This window comes from Oncorhynchus gorbuscha, unplaced genomic scaffold (genome assembly GCF_021184085.1).
Source record: "Oncorhynchus gorbuscha isolate QuinsamMale2020 ecotype Even-year unplaced genomic scaffold, OgorEven_v1.0 Un_scaffold_968, whole genome shotgun sequence".
NCBI lineage: Eukaryota > Metazoa > Chordata > Actinopteri > Salmoniformes > Salmonidae > Oncorhynchus > Oncorhynchus gorbuscha.
The window spans coordinates 102,062-123,734 of record NW_025745899.1 but is presented as its reverse complement, the minus strand read 5'-3'; the positions used below and the strand labels follow the sequence as shown (position 1 = coordinate 123,734).

The 21,673-nt window shown below is 41.5% G+C and overlaps 1 protein-coding gene across 1 annotated transcript; it reads left to right on the top strand.

Moving 5' to 3' along the window:
- Positions 1-7,361: 7,361 nt before the first annotated feature.
- On the top strand, positions 7,362-18,337 carry LOC124020890 (zinc finger protein 501-like). The gene is made up of 2 exons (XM_046336189.1): positions 7,362-7,860; positions 17,069-18,337. The coding sequence occupies exons 1-2, from the start codon at positions 7,515-7,517 to the stop codon at positions 18,157-18,159; spliced, it is 1,437 nt and encodes a 478-aa protein (XP_046192145.1). The 5' UTR covers positions 7,362-7,514; the 3' UTR covers positions 18,160-18,337.
- The last annotated feature ends 3,336 nt before the right edge of the window (positions 18,338-21,673 follow it).

The window sequence follows — 21,673 nt, the reverse complement described above, 5'->3', positions numbered from 1 at the left end:
GTTGGGGTACGTTGTTGGGGTGCCCACACCATTCTGTTGTTGGGATTTCTGTTGTTGGGATGCGATCCACACCATTCTGTTGTTGGGATGCGATCCACACCAGTCTGTTGTTGGGGTACGACCCACACTATTCTGTTGTTGGGGTACGACCCACACTATTCTGTTGTTGGGGTACGCCCCACACCATTCTGTTGTTGGGGTACGACCCACACCATTCTGTTGTTGGGATACGTACGTTGTTGGGGTACCCCACACCATTCTGTTGTTGGGGTACGACCCACCATTCTGTTGTTGGGGTATTCTGTTGTTGGGATACGCCCCACACCATTCTGTTGTTGGGGTACGACCCACACCATTCTGTTGTTGGGATACGCCCACACCATTCTGTTGTTGTGGTACGACCCACACCATTCTGTTGTTGGGGTACGCCCACACCATTCTGTTGTTGGGGCCCACACGTTGTTGGGATAAACCCACACCATTCTGTTGTTGGGGTTCTGTTGTTGGGATGCCCACACCATTCTGTTGTTGGGGTACGACCCACACTATTCTGTTGTTGGGATACACCATTCTGTTGTTGGGATACGCCCCACACCATTCTGTTGTTGGGATACGCCCACACCATTCTGTTGTTGGGATACGCCTGTTGTTGGGGTACGCCCACACCATTCTGTTGTTTCTGGGGGGTACGCCCGTTGTTGGGACCCACACTATTCTGTTGTTGGGGTACGACCCACACCATTCTGTTGTTGGGATACGCCCCCACACCATTCTGTTGTTGGGATACGCCCACACCATTCTGTTGTTGGGATACGCCCACACCATTCTGTTGTTGGGGTACCCACACCATTCTGGGGTACGCCCACACCATTCTGTTGTTGGGGTTGGGATACGCCCACACCATTCTGTTGTTGGGACGCCCACACCATTCTGTTGTTGGGGTACGCCCACACTATTCTGTTGTTGGGGTTCTGTTGTTGGGGTACGCCCACACTATTCTGTTGTTGGGGTACGCCCCACACCATTCTGTTGTTGGGATACGCCCACACTATTCTGTTGTTGGTGTACGCCCCACACCATTCTGTTGTTGGGGTACGACCCACACCATTCTGTTGTTGGGGTACGACCCACACCATTCTGTTGTTGGGATACGCCCATACCATTCTGTTGTTGGGGTGCGCCCATACCATTCCAACACAGAAAATATGCTTTTAACATATTTATTAAAGAAAAGATTGGAAGGAAAGTATTTCACTCATATTATATGTAATTTTAAGTCATATTTCATAGAAATCTGGAAACACTGGGAACTTACTTTAATTAATTTCCAAGCAGTTACAGGGCCTCTCGAGTGGCGCAGCGGTCGAAGGCATCGCAGTGCGAGCTGTGCGCCTAGAGATCCTGGTTCTAGTCCAGGTTCTGTCTCAGTGGTAGCTACGTCACTAGAGATCTGTTCTAGTCCAGGTTCTGTCTCAGTCACTAGAGATCCTGGTTCTAGTCCAGGTTCTGTCTCAGTGCTAGCTGTGTCACTAGAGATCCTGGTTCTAGTCCAGGCTCTGTCTCAGTGCTAGCTGTGTCACTAGAGATCCCGGTTCTAGTCCAGGTTCTGTCTCAGTGCTAGCTGTGTCACTAGAGATCCCGGTTCTAGTCCAGGTTCTGTCTCAGTGCTAGCTGTGTCACTAGAGATCCTGGTTCTAGTCCAGACTCTGTCTCAGTGGTAGCTGTGTCACTAGAGATCCTGGTTCTAGTCCAGCTTCTGTCTCAGTGCTAGCTGTGTCACTAGAGATCCCGGTTCTAGTCCAGGTTCTGTCTCAGTGCTAGCTGTGTCACTAGAGATCCTGGTTCTAGTCCAGGCTCTCATTCGTTCGGGAGACCAATGAGGCGGTGCACAATTGGCCCAGCATCGTCCGGGTTAGGGTAGGGTTTGGTCCAGCATCGTCCGGGTTAGAGGAGGGTTTGGCCCAGCATCGTCCGGGTTAGGGGAGGGTTAGGGGAGGGTTTGGCCCAGCATCGTCTGGGTTAGGGGAGGGTTTGGCCCAGCATCGTCCGGGTTAGGGGAGGGTTTGGCCCAGCATCGTCTGGGTTAGGGGAGGGTTTGGCCCAGCATCGTCCGGGTTAGGGGAGGGTTTGGCCCAGCATCATCTGATTTAGGGGAGGGTTTGGCCCATCATCGTCCAGGTTAGGGGAGGGTGTGGCCAGCAGGGATGTTCTTGTCCCATTGTGAACTAGCGACTCCTGTGGCGGGCCGGGCACAATGCACGCTGACACGGTCGCCAGGTGTACGGTGTTTCCTCCGGGACATTGGTGCAGCTGGCTTCCGGGTTAAGTGGGCATTGTGTCAAGAAGCAGTACGGCTTGGCTGGGTTGTGATTCGGAGGACGCTCGGCTCTCGACCTTTGCCTCTCCCGAGTCTGTACTGGAGTTGCAGCGATGGGACAAGACTGTAACTACCAATTGGATACAATGAAATTATGGAGATTTTTTATATTTTTTTTAAAAACAGAATAAAATAAAAAATATAGTTTTTAAAGCCAACAAAGGACAAAGCCCTAATTCTCACTCAGAACTCTCCCAGCTGAAAATGTTTTCCATTGTGTTTTGAGTACCTGTCCCTCCCTCCCACAGAAGCATCATAGCTGTAGCCCCGCCCCCTCAGAAGCATCATAGCTGTAGCCCCTCTCCCTCAGAAGCATCATAGCTGTAGCCCCTCCCCCCCAGAGGCATAAACTACTGTACTGACGTTTTCAAGTTTGATTCAGAAGATAAGAGAGATTTTTAATTAGAGAAGAAGGGATTCACTTTTTCAATGATACTATAGTTATCACGTTTCACATTGGATTTATTAACTACAGAAAGGTAAGATGTGTTTTTAATGCTGGTGTCACTCTGAACACACACTGAAGTTCAACGTTCCTCCATAGAAGCCTCCTCCTCCGTAGGTATAATTCTGTGGGTCTAATTCAGATAATGATACGCTATAACAAGATGCCCAGCTCTTCAAGACAAGCCTGCTCCTCCCTCTCTCGCTCTCTCCGTCCACAAAATGTATGTGGCTCCTTGCGCTCTACACTTGTCTGTCCAACACGCATGTAAATAACTAGCTTGCCCGCTCCCATAGCAAGCTGCTCTGTACACACTGATTGGTGTGGAATGAAAGGAGTTCTGGTTCTAGAATTTTGGTTCCAACCCCTGGGGTGTATTCATTACGAAACGGGGAGGGACTTATCAGAATTTGTCCGATAGAAAACGGGATGGACTTATCAGAATTTGTCCAATAGAAAATCCGCCCAAAATTGCAAAAATGTTCCCGAATCAGCGAATGTTTTACTCAGTTAGGGAACCTGAAAACACATGAGAGGGAACACACAGGGGGGAAAACCTTTCCAATGTTCCCAGTGTGGAAAGCGTTTTACCCAGTTAGGGAATCTGAAAACACATGAGAGGGAACACACAGGGGAAGATAAGACCTTCCACATTTTCCAGGACACCTACAATAAGATCATAAGGGGGGGGGGCTGTGTTCTGACATGTGTTTGACTGAGAATTTGTGTTTTTGATGATGTTGCATGAAATCATGTTTGTATGAAATATTACCACAAAAAAAAAATAGGCCTACTTGAGTTTTTTTTTCTCTCTCGAGACGAGACATTTTAAAACGTGTATTTTATTTTGATTATGGATTTGGATTCATTGAATATAACTATGAACCCTTTAGATGTTAAAGATTTGATTTGGAAAGTTGTAGATTTTATTAAATTAGATTTGAATGAATGTGTATTTCTTGTTTCTAACCTTGAAAAAAACTTGTCAATTTAGTCGTTTTGTTTCATTTAATTAATTTGTGTTGTCGTGTTTGTGACTATCATTAAATGCTTATTTATCAAATCAGTTCTCTGTGTGTACTTACTGATTTAAACTAATCATGTAAACTTTAATTAACTAGGAAGTCGAGGCACCACGGGAAGATTTTGTTTATAGAATGTCAATTTCCCGAATATAACTCTTCAGATATTTTTAGATATTATCAAAAACAGTCGCGTATGAATTAATTCTTATTATTACCTCATCAGTTCTCATTACTGAACGTCGCAAACTTGGATATCTGCACGAAACCCTAGCCTAAATCATGAATCAGCGATATACAAATTGGCTTAATTATTTATTTACCAACTAACTAAATAATCACACAGAATGACATAACAGACAAACAAGTGTATATTTGGATTACTACATGATACAAAGAAAAAGTCCCTAGTGGATAAAGCCGATATGACGGCTTGGTAGACAAAGGAAAGGGGTGGGGACTGAGAAAGAGCGGGAAAGACCACATGGATTCACTACACACAGAGGATAATTGTACTCATGGACATGCTAATACTTTGAGGCCGCTCATTCTGAAAGAAATTGTTTGATGTACATATTTACGCTTTTATGTCGTTGTTGTCTCTCCGTTGTAAGCACTTGATCGCCCTGTAGAGTTCATCAGAGTCTCTGGTTAACTTTCCCAGAAGTCACAATGTCTTTCGTGGTTGTCGGCGGTTAGAATGGGTACTTCAGAGTACCATTCAGAAATGTTCTCATACGATAGATGCTTCACGGTTGTCGGTATTCTCGTTCTAGGTTCACGTCATTTCTAGCTTCAGACTAGTAATGTGTTTTGTCTAGAATTAGCTCCTTCTGTAGTTTTATTTATTTATTTTTATTTGGCCTTTACTAGGCAAGTCAGTTGAGAACAAATTCCTATTTTCAATGACGGCCTAGGAACAGTGGGTTAACTGCCTGTTCAGGGGCAGAACGGCAGATTTGTACCTTGTCAGCTCGGGGATTTGAACTTGCAACCTTCCGGTTACTAGTCCAACGCTCTAACTGCCCCTAGCCTAGTGATCGATAGTCTCAGTGATCGATAGTGATTGATAGTCTCGGACCCACATTCTCAAAATTAGAAATATTGTTTAATCCTTCAATCTTGGGAAATAGAAGTCAGGTTTATTCCCCCTCTCTTTCTGCATGACCAGGGGGAGAGAGTCTCTGCCAGGAATTTATGGGAGAGAGAGAATGAGAGAGGGGGAAATAGAAGTCAGGTTTATTCCCCCTCTCTTTCTGCATGACCAGGGGGAGAGAGTCTCTGCCAGAAATTTATGACCATAAAACTTGTGGTGGGAGAGAGAGAATGAGAGGGGGAGCCACGAAAAAAAAACAAAGGACCACTTTGTGACCCCCCCAGAATGAGAGAGTGGTGGGGAGCCACGATATACACCCCCAAAGGACCACGCCGTGACAGTGTACTCGTCTTCAGACTAAAGGTGTATGAAAATGTGATGACGTTGTTCTGATAACATTGATAAGTGTTGTTGACATGAAGAAGATTCACTTGCTGCCTCATCATCTTCCCAAATGTATTAATCCACCATGTCAGAGGAAGAAAACACAGTTGCTGATTGTAAAAAAGCATTTGATTTAATGCAACATTTTTTATTTTTGTCTGAATAAAAATCAAATGTGGAAGGCCGCTAGTACACGTTCATTATATACACTGAATTTACAAAACATTATCAACACCTGCTCTTTCCATGACACAGCCCACCTACACAAGCTACTTTATATTCGTAAAATATTCCAATCAGATTCCACCATACCCATTAGTATACCGTGTATTCAGAAAGTATTCAGACCCCTTGACTTTTTCCCAGATTTTGTTAGATCACAGCTAACAGCTATTCAATCTGTTTTCCCCTCATCAATCTATACACAATACCCTATAATGACATCACAATACCCCATAATGACAAAGCAAAAACAGGTTTTGTATAAAAATAATCCAATATCACATTTACAAAGTACACAGACCTTTACTCAGTACTTTGTTTAAGCACCTTTGGCAGCGATTACAGCCTTGAGTCTTCATGGGTATGAGGCTTCAAGCTTGGCACACCTGTATTTGGGGAGTTTCTCCAATTCTCTGCAGATCCCATTCTTCTCTGAAGAGTGGCTGGGCCACTCAAGGACATTCAGAGACCTGTCCCGATTCACAATAAACCCCAGGAAGAGGAGCTGCTGCCTTGGCAGGAACTAATGGAGATCCATAATAAACCCCAGGAAGAGTAGCTGCTGCCTTGACAGGAACTAATGGGGATCCATAATAAACCCCAGGAAGAGTAGCTGCTGCCTTGACAGGAACTAATGGGGATCCATAACAAACCCCAGGAAGAGTAGCTGCTGCCTTGACAGGAACTAATGGGGATCCATAATAAACCCCAGGAAGAGTAGCTGCTGCCTTGACAGGAACTAATGGGGATCCATAATAAACCCCAGGAAGAGTAGCTGCTGCCTGGGAAGGAACTAATGGAGATCCATAATAAACCCCAGGAAGAGTAGCTCCTGCCTTGACAGGAACTAATGAACCATAATGGAAGATGCCCTTGATAGGAACTAAAGATCCCCAGGAAGAGTAGCTGCTGCCTTGGCAGGAACTCCAATAAACCCCAGGAAGAGATCTAATGGGTATCCATAATAAACCCCAGGAAGAGTAGCTGCTGCCTGGGAAGGAACTAATGGGTATCCATAATAAACCCCAGGAAGAGTAGCTGCTGCCTGGGAAGGAACTAATGGGTATCCATAATAAACCCCAGGAAGAGTAGCTGCTGCCTTGGCAGGAACTAATGGGGATCCATAATAAACCCCAGGAAGAGTAGCTGCTGCCTGGGAAGGAACTAATGGGTATCCATAATAAACCCCAGGAAGAGTAGCTGCTGAGGAGGGAAAACAATGCTCTAACCACCAGGCGACCTGTCGCCATGTCTGTGTCCTTCTCTGCTGCTGGATTCTGACTTGACTCTCAACCCACCATTGGCGTGTGTTGCCAAGGAGCTCTATGTGCAACCCCATCTCTTAGCGTTTGTATTACATTAAAACAAAAAATGTTTTCCATACAATATATATCAAAAGTATTTTAATTATTTAATTTTTGACAGTCATTTTTTCTCCTCATCTTTATCAAGGGTGTCAATAACTGTCGGTGTTCATTTTGATCATATCTATGTATCTATGTATTATATCTGAACTAATCAATCAACACTTGTTGCTCTTTGTACCTGTTGATATAATATTCATATTTAATGGAGAGGGAAAAAACGATTCCCTAAACTGCTTTATAATATTATAATTCAATGAAGAAGAAAAATATTTTTCCCTCCTCAACTGCGTTTCCTCCCTCCAGACAGCAGATGGCGATATGTGTCTTTCAGGCGATGTTTCTACTGTGACGTATAATCTAGTGGACGGAAAGCTTCTTCAACAACTGCAGCCACCTCGGTAGCTCGCCAGACAACAAAGTCGGAACATTCAAAGATCTTTAGACAATTTCCTGGTTTAATTTGCAACTATGTTTTAAACATACTTCTGTGTGAAAGAACTAGTTATCCCATTTAATTTCGTATTGACGTTGTTGCTGTTAGCTGTCTGGTTAAGTTAACACTAGTCTAGTTGCTAATGCTAATGAGCTAACATCCCCGACCATGAGTTTACTAAGCTACACTGAGAATTGCTTGACGGAGAAAGGAAATCTCATGGAAGAGGAGATTGTTACCGTCAAGAAAGAAGTAGAAGGTGAGGCTGTTACAGTGAAAGAAGAAGGGGAAGAGGCTTTCAGCGTGAAAGAGGAGGAGGATGTTACAGTGAAGGAAGAGGAAGATACAGTTTTTGTAATGAAGGAGGAGGATGGGGAGATGACGGTCACAGTGAAAGAGGAGGAAGACGTTTTTGGAGTGAAGGTGGAAGAGGAGGGGGAGATTACTGTCACATTAGAGGAGGACGAAGAAGAAGAACAGAAGAATGGAGAACTGATTAACACCAGTAAGTACAGTGAGTACTATCTTATAAAACAGGGACATTGATCTGATTAACACCAGTAAATACAGTGAGTACTATCTTATAAAACAGGGACATTGATCTGATTAACACCAGTGAATACAGTGAATACTATCTTATAAAACAGGGACATTGATCTGATTAACACCAGTAAATACAGTGAGTACTATCTTATAAAATTGATGATTAACACCAGGGAGTGATTCTACACTTGATCTGATTAACAGGGACATTGATCTGATTAACACCAGTGAATACAGTGAGTACTATCTTATAAAACAGGGACATTGATCTGATTAACACCAGTAAGGACAAACTCTGCAGTTAGTGAAATAATGTGTGGTTTTAAAAGACAATTCTACACTTGACTATGTTGTTCTGTAGGTATTGCTATTCGTCCTCCAGTGATTCTACACTTGACTATGTTGTTCTGTAGGTATCGTCCTCCAGTGATTCTACACTTGACTATGTTGTTCTGTAGGTAGTGTTATACGTCCTCCAGTGATTCTACACTTGACTATGTTGTTCTGTAGGTATTTTTGTTATACGTCCTCCAGTGATTCTACACTTGACTATGTTGTTCTGTAGGTATTAGTGTTATACGTTGTCCTCCAGTGATTCTACACTTGACTATGTTGTTCTGTAGGTGACTATGTTGTTCTGTAGGTATCGTCCTCCAGTGGTTCTACACTTGACTATGTTGTTCTGTAGGTAGTGTTATACGTCCTCCAGTGATTCTACACTTGACTATGTTGTTCTGTAGGTACTAGTGTTATACGTCCTCCAGTGATTCTACACTTGACTATGTTGTTCTGTAGGTATTGTTATTCGTCCTCCAGTGATTCTACACTTGACTATGTTGTTCTGTAGGTAGTGTTATACATCCTCCAGTGATTCTACACTTGACTATGTTGTTCTGTAGGTATTAGTGTTATACGTCCTCCAGTGATTCTACACTTGACTATGTTGTTCTGTAGGTATTAGTGTGATACGTCCTCCAGTGATTCTACACTTGACTATGTTGTTCTGTAGGTATTAGTGTGATACGTCCTCCAGTGATTCTACACTTGACTATGTTGTTCTGTAGGTAGTGTTATACGTCCTCCAGTGATTCTACACTTGACTATGTTGTCCTGTAGGTTTTAGTGTTATTCGTCCTCCAGTGATTCTACACTTGACTATGTTGTTCTGTAGGTATTAGTGTTATACGTCCTCCAGTGATTCTACACTTGACTATGTTGTTCTGTAGGTACTAGTGTTATTCGTCCTCCAGTGATTCTACACTTGACTATGTTGTTCTGTAGGTATTAGTGTTATACGTCCTCCAGTGATTCTACACTTGACTATGTTGTTCTGTAGGTACTAGTGTTATTCGTCCTCCAGTGATTCTACACTTGACTATGTTGTTCTGTAGGTATTAGTGTTATACGTCCTCCAGTGATTCTACACTTGACTATGTTGTTCTGTAGGTAGTGTTATTCGTCCTCCAGTGATTCTACACTTGACTATGTTGTTCTGTAGGTATCGTCCTCCAGTGATTCTACACTTGACTATGTTGTTCTGTAGGTATTGTTATACTCCTCCAGTGATTCTACACTTGACTATGTTGTTCTGTAGGTATTAGTGTTATACGTCCTCCAGTGATTCTACACTTGACTATGTTGTTCTGTAGGTATTGTTATTATACGTCCTCCAGTGATTCTACACTTGACTATGTTGTTCTGTAGGTATTGTGATTATTCTATCCTCCAGTGATTCTACACTTGACTATGTTGTTCTGTAGGTATTGTTATACATCCTCCAGTGATTCTACACTTGACTATGTTGTTCTGTTGTTCTGTAGGTAGTGTTATTCGTCCTCCAGTGATTCTACACTTGACTATGTTGTTCTGTAGGTATTATACGTCCTCCAGTGTTATACTATGTTGTTCCTCCAGTGATTCTACACTTGACTATGTTGTTCTGTAGGTATTAGTGTTCTATACGTCCTCCAGTGATTCTACACTTGACTATGTTGTTCTGTAGGTAGTGTTATACGTCCTCCAGTGATTCTACACTTGACTATGTTGTCCTGTAGGTATTAGTGTTATACGTCCTCCAGTGATTCTACACTTGACTATGTTGTTCTGTAGGTTTTAGTGTTATATACGTCCTCCAGTGATTCTACACTTGACTATGTTGTTCTGTAGGTAGTGTTATACGTCCTCCAGTGATTCTACACTTGACTATGTTGTTCTGTAGGTATTGTTATTTGTCCTCCAGTGATTCTACACTTGACTATGTTGTTCTGTAGGTATTAGTGTTATACGTCCTCCAGTGATTCTACACTTGACTATGTTGTTCTGTAGGTAGTGTTATACGTCCTCCAGTGATTCTACACTTGACTATGTTGTTCTGTAGGTATTGTTATTCATCCTCCAGTGATTCTACACTTGACTATGTTGTTCTGTAGGTAGTGTTATACTATGTTGTTCTGTAGGTATTTTGTTATACTCCTCCAGTGATTCTACACTTGACTATGTTGTTCTGTAGGTATTAGTGTTATACGTCCTCCAGTGATTCTACACTTGACTATGTTGTTCTGTAGGTATCGATTCCTCCAGTGATTCTACACTTGACTATGTTGTTCTGTAGGTAGTGTTATACGTCCTCCAGTGATTCTACACTTGACTATGTTGTTCTGTAGGTAGTGTTATACATCTACACTCTATGTTGTTCTGTAGTGATTCTCCAGTGATTCTACACTTGACTATGTTGTTCTGTAGGTATCGTTATTTGTCCTCCAGTGATTCTACACTTGACTATGTTGTTCTGTAGGTAGTGTTATACGTCCTCCAGTGATTCTACACTTGACTATGTTGTTCTGTAGGTAGTGTTATACGTCCTCCAGTGATTCTACACTTGACTATGTTGTTCTGTAGGTAGTGTTATACATCCTCCAGTGATTCTACACTTGACTATGTTGTTCTGTAGGTATCGTCCTCCAGTGATTCTACACTTGACTATGTTGTTCTGTAGGTAGTGTTATACGTCCTCCAGTGATTCTACACTTGACTATGTTGTTCTGTAGGTATTAGTGTTATTGACTATGTTGTTCCTCCAGTGATTCTACACTTGACTATGTTGTTCTGTAACTTTTCCTGTTTCTAAAATGTTGTTCTTTATATAGTGATTCTACACTAATATATAAATGTAAATACAGGTAAACACTACAAATGTTGTTCTGTAGTAAACAAATACAAAAATGTTTTGATTCTACAAAATTAGTTTAAAACACTTAAAGTAGTTGGTCTGATGAGAAATAGTGATTCTACATTCTTCATTTGCTTGAGGAACAAATAGAGGAACTTGTGTTATGTCACGACTTACCTGGACCACTACTGACTTGAGAAGTGTCATGTCATGACTTACCTGTGACCACCTGTTGAGATGTGTCATGTCATTACTATACCTGTGATTCTACACTTGACTATGTTGAGAAGGTATTAGTCATGTCACTGTAGGTAGTGTTATACCTGGACCACCTTGTTGAGATGTTTCGTCCTCGATTCTACCTGACCACCTGTTGAGATGTCAGTGATTCAACCTGACTATGTTGTTCTGTTGAGATGTCAGTGATTCTACCTGGACTATGTTGAGATGTGTCAGTGATTCTACCTTGACTATGTTGTTCTGATGTCATTACTTACCTGGTGATTCTACCTGTTGAGATGTTGTTCTGTAGGTGTCACGACTTACCTGGACCACCTGTTGAGATGTGTCATCCAGTGATTCTACCTGGACCACCTTGTTGAGATGTGTCAGTGACTTACCTGGACTACCTGTTGAGATGTGTCATTCCAGTGATTCTACACTGGACCACCTGTTGAGATGTCATGACTTACCTGGACCACCTGTTGAGATGTCATGACTTACCTGGACCACCTGTTGAGATGTCATGACTTACCTGGACCACCTGTTGAGATGTCATGACTTACCTGGACCACCTGTTGAGATGTGTCATGACTTACTTGGACCACCTGTTGAGATGTGTCACGACTTACCTGGACCACCTGTTGAGATGTGTCATGTCATTACTTACCTGGACAACCTGTTGAGAAGTGTCATGTCATGACATACCTGGACCACCTGTTGAGATGTTTCACGACTTACCTGGACCACCTGTTGAGATGTCATGACTTACCTGGACCACCTGTTGAGATGTCACGACTTACCTGGACCACCTGTTGAGATGTGTCATGACTTACCTGGACCACCTGTTGAGATGTGTCATGACTTACCTGGACCACCTGTTGAGATGTCATGACTTACCTGGACCACCTGTTGAGATGTCATTACTTACCTGGACCACCTGTTGAGATGTGTCATGTCACGACTTACCTGGACCACCTGTTGAGATGTGTCATGACTTACCTGGACCACCTGTTGAGATGTGTCATGACTTACCTGGACCACCTGTTGAGATGTGTGTCATGACTTACCTGGACCACCTGTTGAGATGTCATTACTTACCTGGACCACCTGTTGAGATGTGTCATGTCACGTTGAGATTACCTGGACCACCTGTTGAGATGTGTCATGACTTACCTGGACCACCTGTTGAGATGTGTCATGACTTACCTGGACCACCTGTTGAGATGTCATGACTTACCTGGACCACCTGTTGAGATGTCATGACTTACCTGGACCACCTGTTGAGATGTCATGACTTACCTGGACCACCTGTTGAGATGTCATGACTTACCTGGACCACCTGTTGAGATGTCATGACTTACCTGGACCACCTGTTGAGATGTGTCATGTCACGACTTACCTGGACCAGCTGTTGAGATGTCATGACTTACCTGGACCACCTGTTGAGATGTGCCTTGTGTTCAGTAAATCAGGTGTTAAAGGAGACTACCGCTATAAAGCTTCCATGAGTTTGATCCACCAACAAAATGTTAATGGATTAAATGCTTCCCAATAAATATTTTCACAACATTTTTAAGGGCGATTCCATGTAAAAGTCCAACTGATATAAAGTTAGTCATTTTCAAATGAAACCACATGCATCGTTATCCTCTAAGATCTTAAGATCGTCATAGATCTATATGTTGGAGTTCTGGAAAGTTTAAATAGGACATTGCATAAAAATCTTATATTTGTCTAAATTAAACTGGTAAACCTTTTTATATACATACATATATACCTGCCAAAAGTTTGGACACACCTGTTAATTGAAATGCATTCCAGGTGACTACCATCATGAAGCTGGTTGAGAGAATGCCAAGTGTGCAACGCTGTCATCAGGACAAAGGGGTGGCTATATGCAGAATCTCAAATATAAAATATATTTTGATTTGTTTATTAACACTTGTTTTGGTTACTATATAATTCCATATGTGTTATTTCATAGTTTTGATGTCTTCACTATTTTTCTACAATGTAGAAAATAGTAAAAAATAAAGAAAACCTTTAATGAGTAGGTGTTCTAAAACGGTTGACCGGTAGTGTATATACAAAAAAATATATAAATTCAAATGCCTCACAAAGAAGCTCACCTATTGGTAGATGGGTTTAACAACAACAACAAGAAGCTCACCTATTGGTAGATGGGTTTAACAACAACAACAAGAAGCTCACCTATTGGTACATGGGTTCAACAACACCAACAAGAAGCTCACCTATTGGTAGATGGGTTTAACAACAACAAGAAGAAGCAGACATTTAAAATCCCTTTGAGCATGGTGAAGTTATTAATTACACTTTAGATCAGGACTGGGCGATATGGTCAAAATGTTCTATCATGGTATTTTAACATAAATTGACGGTATTTGACTGTATTGAAAATGTTTTTTTAATAATAAAAGTTTTACATTTGCTTTATGAGTAGTGAGTGATATTAGGGTGGCAGCACATATATTCTAAGTGATTTCAATTAGTTTTTCTCCATTCTGATTGGTTTATACTGTTCAATTCAACTTCAACCCCCCCAAAAAGTCATCATGTTAAACAATTCCTGCATTTGAGGTCATTTCCACACCCCCACGTAGGGCTGCTTGATATGGGCTAGAAATCTGGGCCTTATTTTTAACCAAATCTTGTAATTTGACTTGCGATTTAGAGCAAAACACTTGGTATAACTGTTGGAATCATGGGACTAGAATGTCTATTCTAATTATACAGTTAGAATATAATACTGGGCACTTTGAATACGTTGCCATAACAACAAATGAAAATGCCAGGGAGGTTGTGACAGAGTAGGAACTAATGTGTTGATAGGTGTTTCCTAGGGGGACCCTATAATCTTTGGCAACATTGAATGTTTTCGCTTCTTCGTGTAGTTTATTGTTGCTTTGCGTTGTACCTCTTTTAATTTAGAAGACACTGTTGCAAGAACAACATGCTGATTTTAGGTCAACACCATCACTTCCTTATCATTTGCACTCGCTGTATATAGACTTTTTGTTTTCTTTTGTTTTTACTGTATTATTGAATGTATGTTTTGTTTATTCCATGTGTATCTCTGTGTTGTTGTTTGTGGTCTCTACTGCTTTGCTTTATCTTGGCCAGGTCGCAGTTGTAAATGAGAACTTGTTAAGAACTAAGTTAAGCCTACCTGGTTAAACTACCATTATGACATCATGACCACCTGGTTAAACTACCATTATGACATCATGACCACCTGGTTAAACTACCATTATGACATCATGACCACCTGGTTAAACTACCATTATGACATCATGACCACCTGGTTAAACTACCATTATGACATCATGACCACCTGGTTAAACTACCATTATGACATCATGACCACCTGGTTAAACTACCATTATGACATCATGACCACCTGGTTAAATAAAGGTGAACTAAATAACATTACGCTTGCTCTTACTCTGTACATTTATTAGCTAAGTTAGCGATTAGCATTAGCGGCTAACAATATTGAGGAACAACACTGTTGATAACAACCATAAGTTAGCGATTAGCATTAGCGGCTAACAAGATTGAGGACCAACCTGCTAATAAAAGACAAACTAGCTGTTTGCAGATGCAAGAAACACAAGCTAATAGTGTAATTGTATCAAATGCTAGTAGATTTATATTTAAGAAGCAAAGTGACAACTGCATGGTTGTTATCAACAGTGTTGCATTGACGATGCAGACTGAACATCCAAATGCGCTCCTGTGACAGAGGTCCGTGCTTCAATATCGGTATTTCGCAAAAAACTGTATACCACCCAACCCTACTTTAGATGTATCAATACACCCAGTCACTACAAAGATACAGGCGTCCTACCTAACTCAGTTGCCATAGAGGAAGGAAACTGCTCAGGGATTTCACCATGAAGCCAATGGTGGCTTTAAAACTAAGTTGAATGGCTGTGATCGGAGCTAGAGTATCTACGCTCAAGCTGGGCAAAGTTTATGTCCACGTGTAGCCTTCATCTGTAGGGATGTTAGTACACTTAACAAGAAATATAAATGCAACATGTAAAGTGTTGGTCCCATGTTTCAGGAGCTGAAATAAAATATTTCAAGAAATGTTCCATATGCACTTAATGCCTATTTCTCTCTAATTTTGTGCACAAATGTGTTTCCATCCCTGTTAGTGAACATATCTCCTTTGCCAAGATAATCCCATCCATCTGACAGGTGTGGCATATCGAAAAAGCTGATTAAACATCTTGATCATTACACAGGTGCACCTTGTGCTGGGGGACAATAAAAGACCACTGATATGTACAGTTTTGTCACACAACACAATGCCGCAGATGTCTCAAGTTTTGAGGGAGCGTGCAATTGGCATGCTGACTGCAGGAATGTCCACCAGAGCTGTTGCTAGAGAATTGAATGTTCATTTCTCTACCATAAGCCGCCTCCAATGTCGTTTTGGAGAATTTGGCAGTACATCCAACCGGCCTCATAACTGCCGACCACGTGTGACCAGCCCAGGACCAGCTTCTTCATTTAAGACCAGCCACCCGGACAGCTGATGAAACTGTGGGTTTGCACAACTGAAGATTTTCTGTACAAACTGTCAGAAACCGTCTCAGGGATGCTCATCTGCATGCTCGTCCCCACCGGGGTCTTGACCTGATATTTCTCTGTCAAATCAGTTAGCTGACAGCAGCTGGCTAGCATATCTTTGTGATAGAGAGGATACCCAGCTGCAGCTATCACCAAGCTATGCTAGCTAGCTGCTGTCAGCTAACTGATTTGACAGAGAAATATCAGCTAGAGCAGATAGCTAGCTGCTGTCAGCTGGCTGATTTGACAGGGAAATATTAACTAGAGAGGATAGCCAGCTGCAGCTATCACCAAGCTATTCTAGCTAGCTGCTGTCAGCTTGGCTAAACACAAGGTCTAGCCTTTAGCCTACACATAGAACTGAATTAGAGATGGTGAGTCAGTGAGAAGGGGAGAAGTCCTCAACTTCAAAACGTTATTCTCTTCAGCAAAACTAGCTTACCTCATTTTACTCACTACTAGACTAGAAGAATGGGGTAATAATGTCTAGATGCTTTTTTCCACGGGAGATTAGTTTATAAATTGCTTGGCAGGGCTGTGGGACAGTGGAGATTAGTTTATAAATTACCTGGCTGGGCTGTGGGACATTGGATATGAGTTTATAAATTGCCTGGCAGGGCTGTGTGACAGTGGAGATGAGTTTATAAATTTCCTGGCTGGGCTGTGGGACAGTGGAGGTTAGTTTATAAATTACCTGGCTGGGCTGTGGGACAGTGGAGGTTAGTTTATAAATTACCTGGCTGGGCTGTGGGACAGTGGAGATTAGTTTATGAATTTCCTGGCAGGGCTGTGGGACAGTGGAGATGAGTTTATAAATTGCCTGGCTGGGCTGTGGGACAGTGGAGACGAGTTTATAAATTGCCTGGCAGGGCTGTGGGACAGTGGAGATTAGTTTATAAATTGCCTGGCTGGGGTGTGGGACAGTGGAGATTAGTTTATAAATTGCCTGGCAGGGCCTTGGGACAGTGGTTGTATAGGGATAATTAAAATATAATTGTTAACAGGCATTACCCAGGGATCATCATGAATAACTAACGGCTATTAACCAATCAGTATCCACGATCCAAATGTACTGTTTTATAATGAGGGATCTAGTCTCTAGATTAAACCTCATAGGAAGAAAGTTTTTATCATGAGGAGATTTCATTCAGGTCTCTCAGTTTAACCAAATACTCTTTGTTTTTGGCAGGAAAGAGACCAGCCTCTCACTCTGACAGACGGAAGAGGCCTTCGGGGGAACCAGACCCAGAGACTCCCAAACCAGCGAGACGACATCACTGCTCCCTGTGTAATATGAGTTTTAAGTGGTCATGGAAGCTGAAAGAGCATAAAAGGACACACGTAGGAGAAAAGCCATTCCAATGCTCCCAGTGTGGAAAGAGTTTTACTTTGTTAGGGAGCCTGAACAAACATAAGAGAATACACACAGGAGAAAAGCCTTATCACTGCTCCCAATGTGGAAATAGTTTTATGTGGTTAGGGAGCCTGAACAAACATACGCGAATACACTCGGGAGAGAAGCCTTTCTCCTGTTCCCATTGTGGAAAGAACTTTAGGTTGTTAGATACCCTGAAGGAGCACGAGAGGACACACACAGGGGAAAAACCTTACCATTGCTCCCAGTGTGGAAATAGTTTTTCCCAGTTAGGGAACCTAAACAAACACAAAAAAATACACTCTGGAGAGAAGCCGTACCCCTGTTCCCATTGTGGAAAGAATTTTAGGTTGTTAGATAATATGAAAGAGCATGAGAGAACACACACAGGGGAGAAACCTTACCAATGCTCCCAGTGTGGAAAGGATTTTTCCCAGTTAGGGAACCTAAAAAAGCATGAGATAATCCACTCTAGAGATAAGCCTTACCACTGCGCCCATTGTGAAAAGAGATTTACCCAGTTAGGGAGCCTGAACAAACATAAGAGAATACACTCTGGAGAGAAGCCTTACCCCTGTTCCCATTGTGGAAAGAATTTTAGGTTATTAGATAATCTGAAGGAGCATGAGAGGACACACACAGGGGAGAAACCTTACCATTGCGCCCAGTGTGGAAAGGATTTTACCAAGTTAGGGAACCTAAAAGAGCATGAGAGGACACACACAGGGGAGAAGCCTTACCCCTGTTCCCAGTGTGGAAAGAGTTTTATCCAGCTAGGGAACCTGAATAAACATAAGAGAATACACTCTGGAGAGAAGCCTTACCCCTGTTCCCAGTGTGGAAAGAGTTTTACCCAGTTGGGGAACTTAAACAAACATAAGAGAATACACTCAGAGAAACCTTAACATTGTTCCAAGTTAGGGAGCTTGAAAAGGCATGAGAACATAAACACAGTTTGGATAGAGTTTTAGTTCTGGAACCTAATTGTGGAAAGACATTTTCCCGGACAGAGAATCTGAAATCACATGAGTGCATAGACAGGCTAGTGTTCTGACTAATGTTTTTGAGTGTTGTTTTTATCAAACCCCCCCCCCCCCCCCCCCCCCTTAAAAAATAGTCCTACTTTAGTTTTTTCCTCTTGAGACATGATTACAATTACACTAAAGTTACAATTTAAAATGTGTATTTTATTTTGATTTTGGATTGATTGAATAGAAATATGAACCCTCAGATGTTAATGATATGATTTGGGAAGTTGTCAAATGAGACTGCAATACTGCCATCTGTAGGATGATAATGGGACTGCAATACTGCCACCTGTAGGATGACAATGGGACTGCAATTGCCATCTGTAGGATGATAATGGGACTGCAATATCTGCCATCTGTAGGATGAGCCATCTGTTGGATGATAATGGGACTGCAATACTGCCATCTGTAGGATGATAATGGGACTGCAATACTGCCATCTGTAGGATGATAATGGGACTGCAATACTGCCATCTGTAGGATGATAATGGGACTACTGCCATCTGTATGATAATGGGACTGCCATCTGTTGGATGATAATGGGACTGCAATACTGCCATCTGTAGGATGATAATGGGACTGCAATACTGCCATCTGTTGGATGATAATGGGACTGCAATACTGCCATCTGTTGGATGATAATGAGAGTTAAACCTGTAAACATATTCTAAACATTGGGTTTTAGGCTGGGTTTCTGTACAGCATTTTGAGATATCAGCTGATGTAAGAATATATTTATAAATAAATACATTTGATTTGATTTGGTTCTTTCCACATTATGGATATTAAGGCCATATCAACGTTGTCGGTCCTACATTTAGGTGTTCCCGTATTATAGTCTATTCAATATGGATATTAGGCAAAAGCACTGTGTTTGTGTTTAAGGCTGAAGAAAGAGGTAGATTCCTTATTCAATTCACTCTTCAGTAAATTTAGGATTTTAATTTCCTGATCAGCATTTTGTGTGCCGGAGAACCTGTTTTTGAAAATGGAAACGGTTGCTTATGTTTGTATTTCTTAATTCTAAACCTTCATGAATTTAGTATTTTGGTTTCAGTGAGTTCATTTGTGCACCGGGGCTCTATTCAGTCTGTACAGCTGAAGTGTTACATTGAGTTCATTTGTGCCCGGGGCTCTATTCAGTCTGTACAGCTGAAGTGTTCTGTACATTGAGTTCATTTGTGCACCGGGGCTCTATTCAGTCTGTACAGCTGAAGTGTTACATTGAGTTCATTTGTGCACCGGGGCTCTATTCAGTCTGTACAGCTGAAGTGTTACATTGAGTTCATTTGTGCACCGGGGCTCTATTCAGTCTGTACAGCTGAAGTGTTACATTGAGTTCATTTGTGCACCGGGTCTCTATTCAGTCTGTACAGCTGAAGCGTTACATTGAGTTCATTTGTGCACCGGGGCTCTATTCAGTCTGTACAGCTGAAGCGTTACATTGAGTTCATTTGTGCACCGGGGCTCTATTCAGCCTGTACAGCTGAAGTGTTACATTGAGTTCATTTGTGCACCGGGGCTCTATTCAGTCTGTACAGCTGAAGTGTTACATTGAGTTCATTTGTGCACCGGGGCTCTATTCAGTCTGTACAGCTGAAGTGTTACATTGAGTTCATTTGTGCACCGGGTCTCTATTCAGTCTGTACAGCTGAAGCGTTACAGGTTCCGCTATGAAAAATCTAAAAGGTCATTTCGGATTTAGCCGACACACGTGCAGAGGTCAGGGTTCAGGGTTTACCTTGAATGCATCTCCTTTACATTTCAATCACACTGTAAAGATGAACTTGGGCGTAGTGGATTCAATAGAGCCCTTAGTCTTCAAGCTAAAGTTGTATGAAAATGTGATAACGATGATAAGTTGCTGACAACAAAAAAAACATTTCCTAGCTACTTCATGAATGTTTCCCATCGGTATTATTAAAACATTTCCCAGCTACTTCATGAATGTTTCCCATCAGTATTATTAAAACATTTCCCAGCTACTTCATGAGTGTTTCCCATTGGTATTATTAAAACATTCCTAGCTACTTCATTAATGTTCCCATCGGTATTATTAAAACATTTCCCAGCTACTTCATTAATGTTCCCATCGGTATTATTAAAACATTTCCCAGCTACTTCATGAATGTTTCCCATTGGTATTATTAAAACATTTCCTAGCTACTTCATGAATGTTCCCATTGATATTATTAAAACATTTCCTAGCTACTTCATGAATGTTCCCATCGATATTATTAAAACATTTCCCAGCTACTTCATGAATGTTCCCCTCGATATTATTAAAACATTTCCCAGCTACTTCATGAATGTTCCCATCGGTATTATTAAAACATTTCCCAGCTACTTCATGAATGTTTCCCGTCTGTATTATTAAAACATTTCCTAGCTACTTCATGAATGTTCCCATCGATATTATTAAAACATTTCCTAGCTACTTCATGAATGTTCCCATCGATATTATTAAAACATTTCCCAGCTACTTCATGAATGTTCCCATCGGTATTATTAAAACATTTCCCAGCTACTTCATGCCCATATTATTAAAACTTTCAGCTACTTCATGAATGTTTCCCATCGATATTATTAAAACATTTCCTAGCTACTTCATGAATGTTCCCATCGATATTATTAAAACATTTCCTAGCTACTTCATGAATGTTCCCATTTTTGTATTATTAAAACATTTCCCAGCTACTTCATGAATGTTTCCCTAGTGAGGTATTATTAAAACATTTCCCAGCTACTTCAATGAATGTTAACAGGACAGGTCGGTATTATTAAAACATTTCCTAGCTACTTCATGAATGTTCCCATCGATATTATTAAAACATTTCCTAGCTACTTCATGAATGTTCCCATCAGTGTTATTAAAACAGTTCTGAAAAAACAATGTTCCCATCAGATATTTGTTTGAAAAGTCTGAAAAAATTGTAATAATAATTTGATTAATGCAACATTTTTGTATCTGAATAAAGATTAAATAAATATTTTTGAACTATGAAGTGGGTGATGAAGTTTTGAAGTTTTTGAACTAGTGAGTGGGTGAATGGAGGACTAGAAGGTAGATAACAGGACAGGTCTGAGTGGGTGAATGGAGGACTAGAAGGTAGATAACAGGACAGGTCTGAGTGGGTGAATGGAGGACTAGAAGGTAGATAACAGGACAGGTCTGAGTGGGTGAATGGAGGACTAGAAGGTAGATAACAGGACAGGTCTGAGTGGGTGAATGGAGGACTAGAAGGTAGATAACAGGACAGGTTTGAATGGGTGAATGGAGGACTAGAAGGTAGATAATCGTTGCTATGGGAACGTGTCAGGAGGTTCTGACTATACAACCGCATCTATGTATTGTTCCACTATATAGAAGCAGTATCGACCAAGCTGCTAA

Coding starts and splice junctions, on each gene's coding strand:
- LOC124020890 (XM_046336189.1), top strand. CDS start 7,515: ATGAGTTTACTAAGCTACACTGAGAATTGCTTGACGGAGAAAGGAAAT. Junction 7,861..17,068: donor GATTAACACCAGTAAGTACA/GTGAGTACTATC, acceptor TGTTTTTGGCAG/GAAAGAGACCAGCCTCTCAC.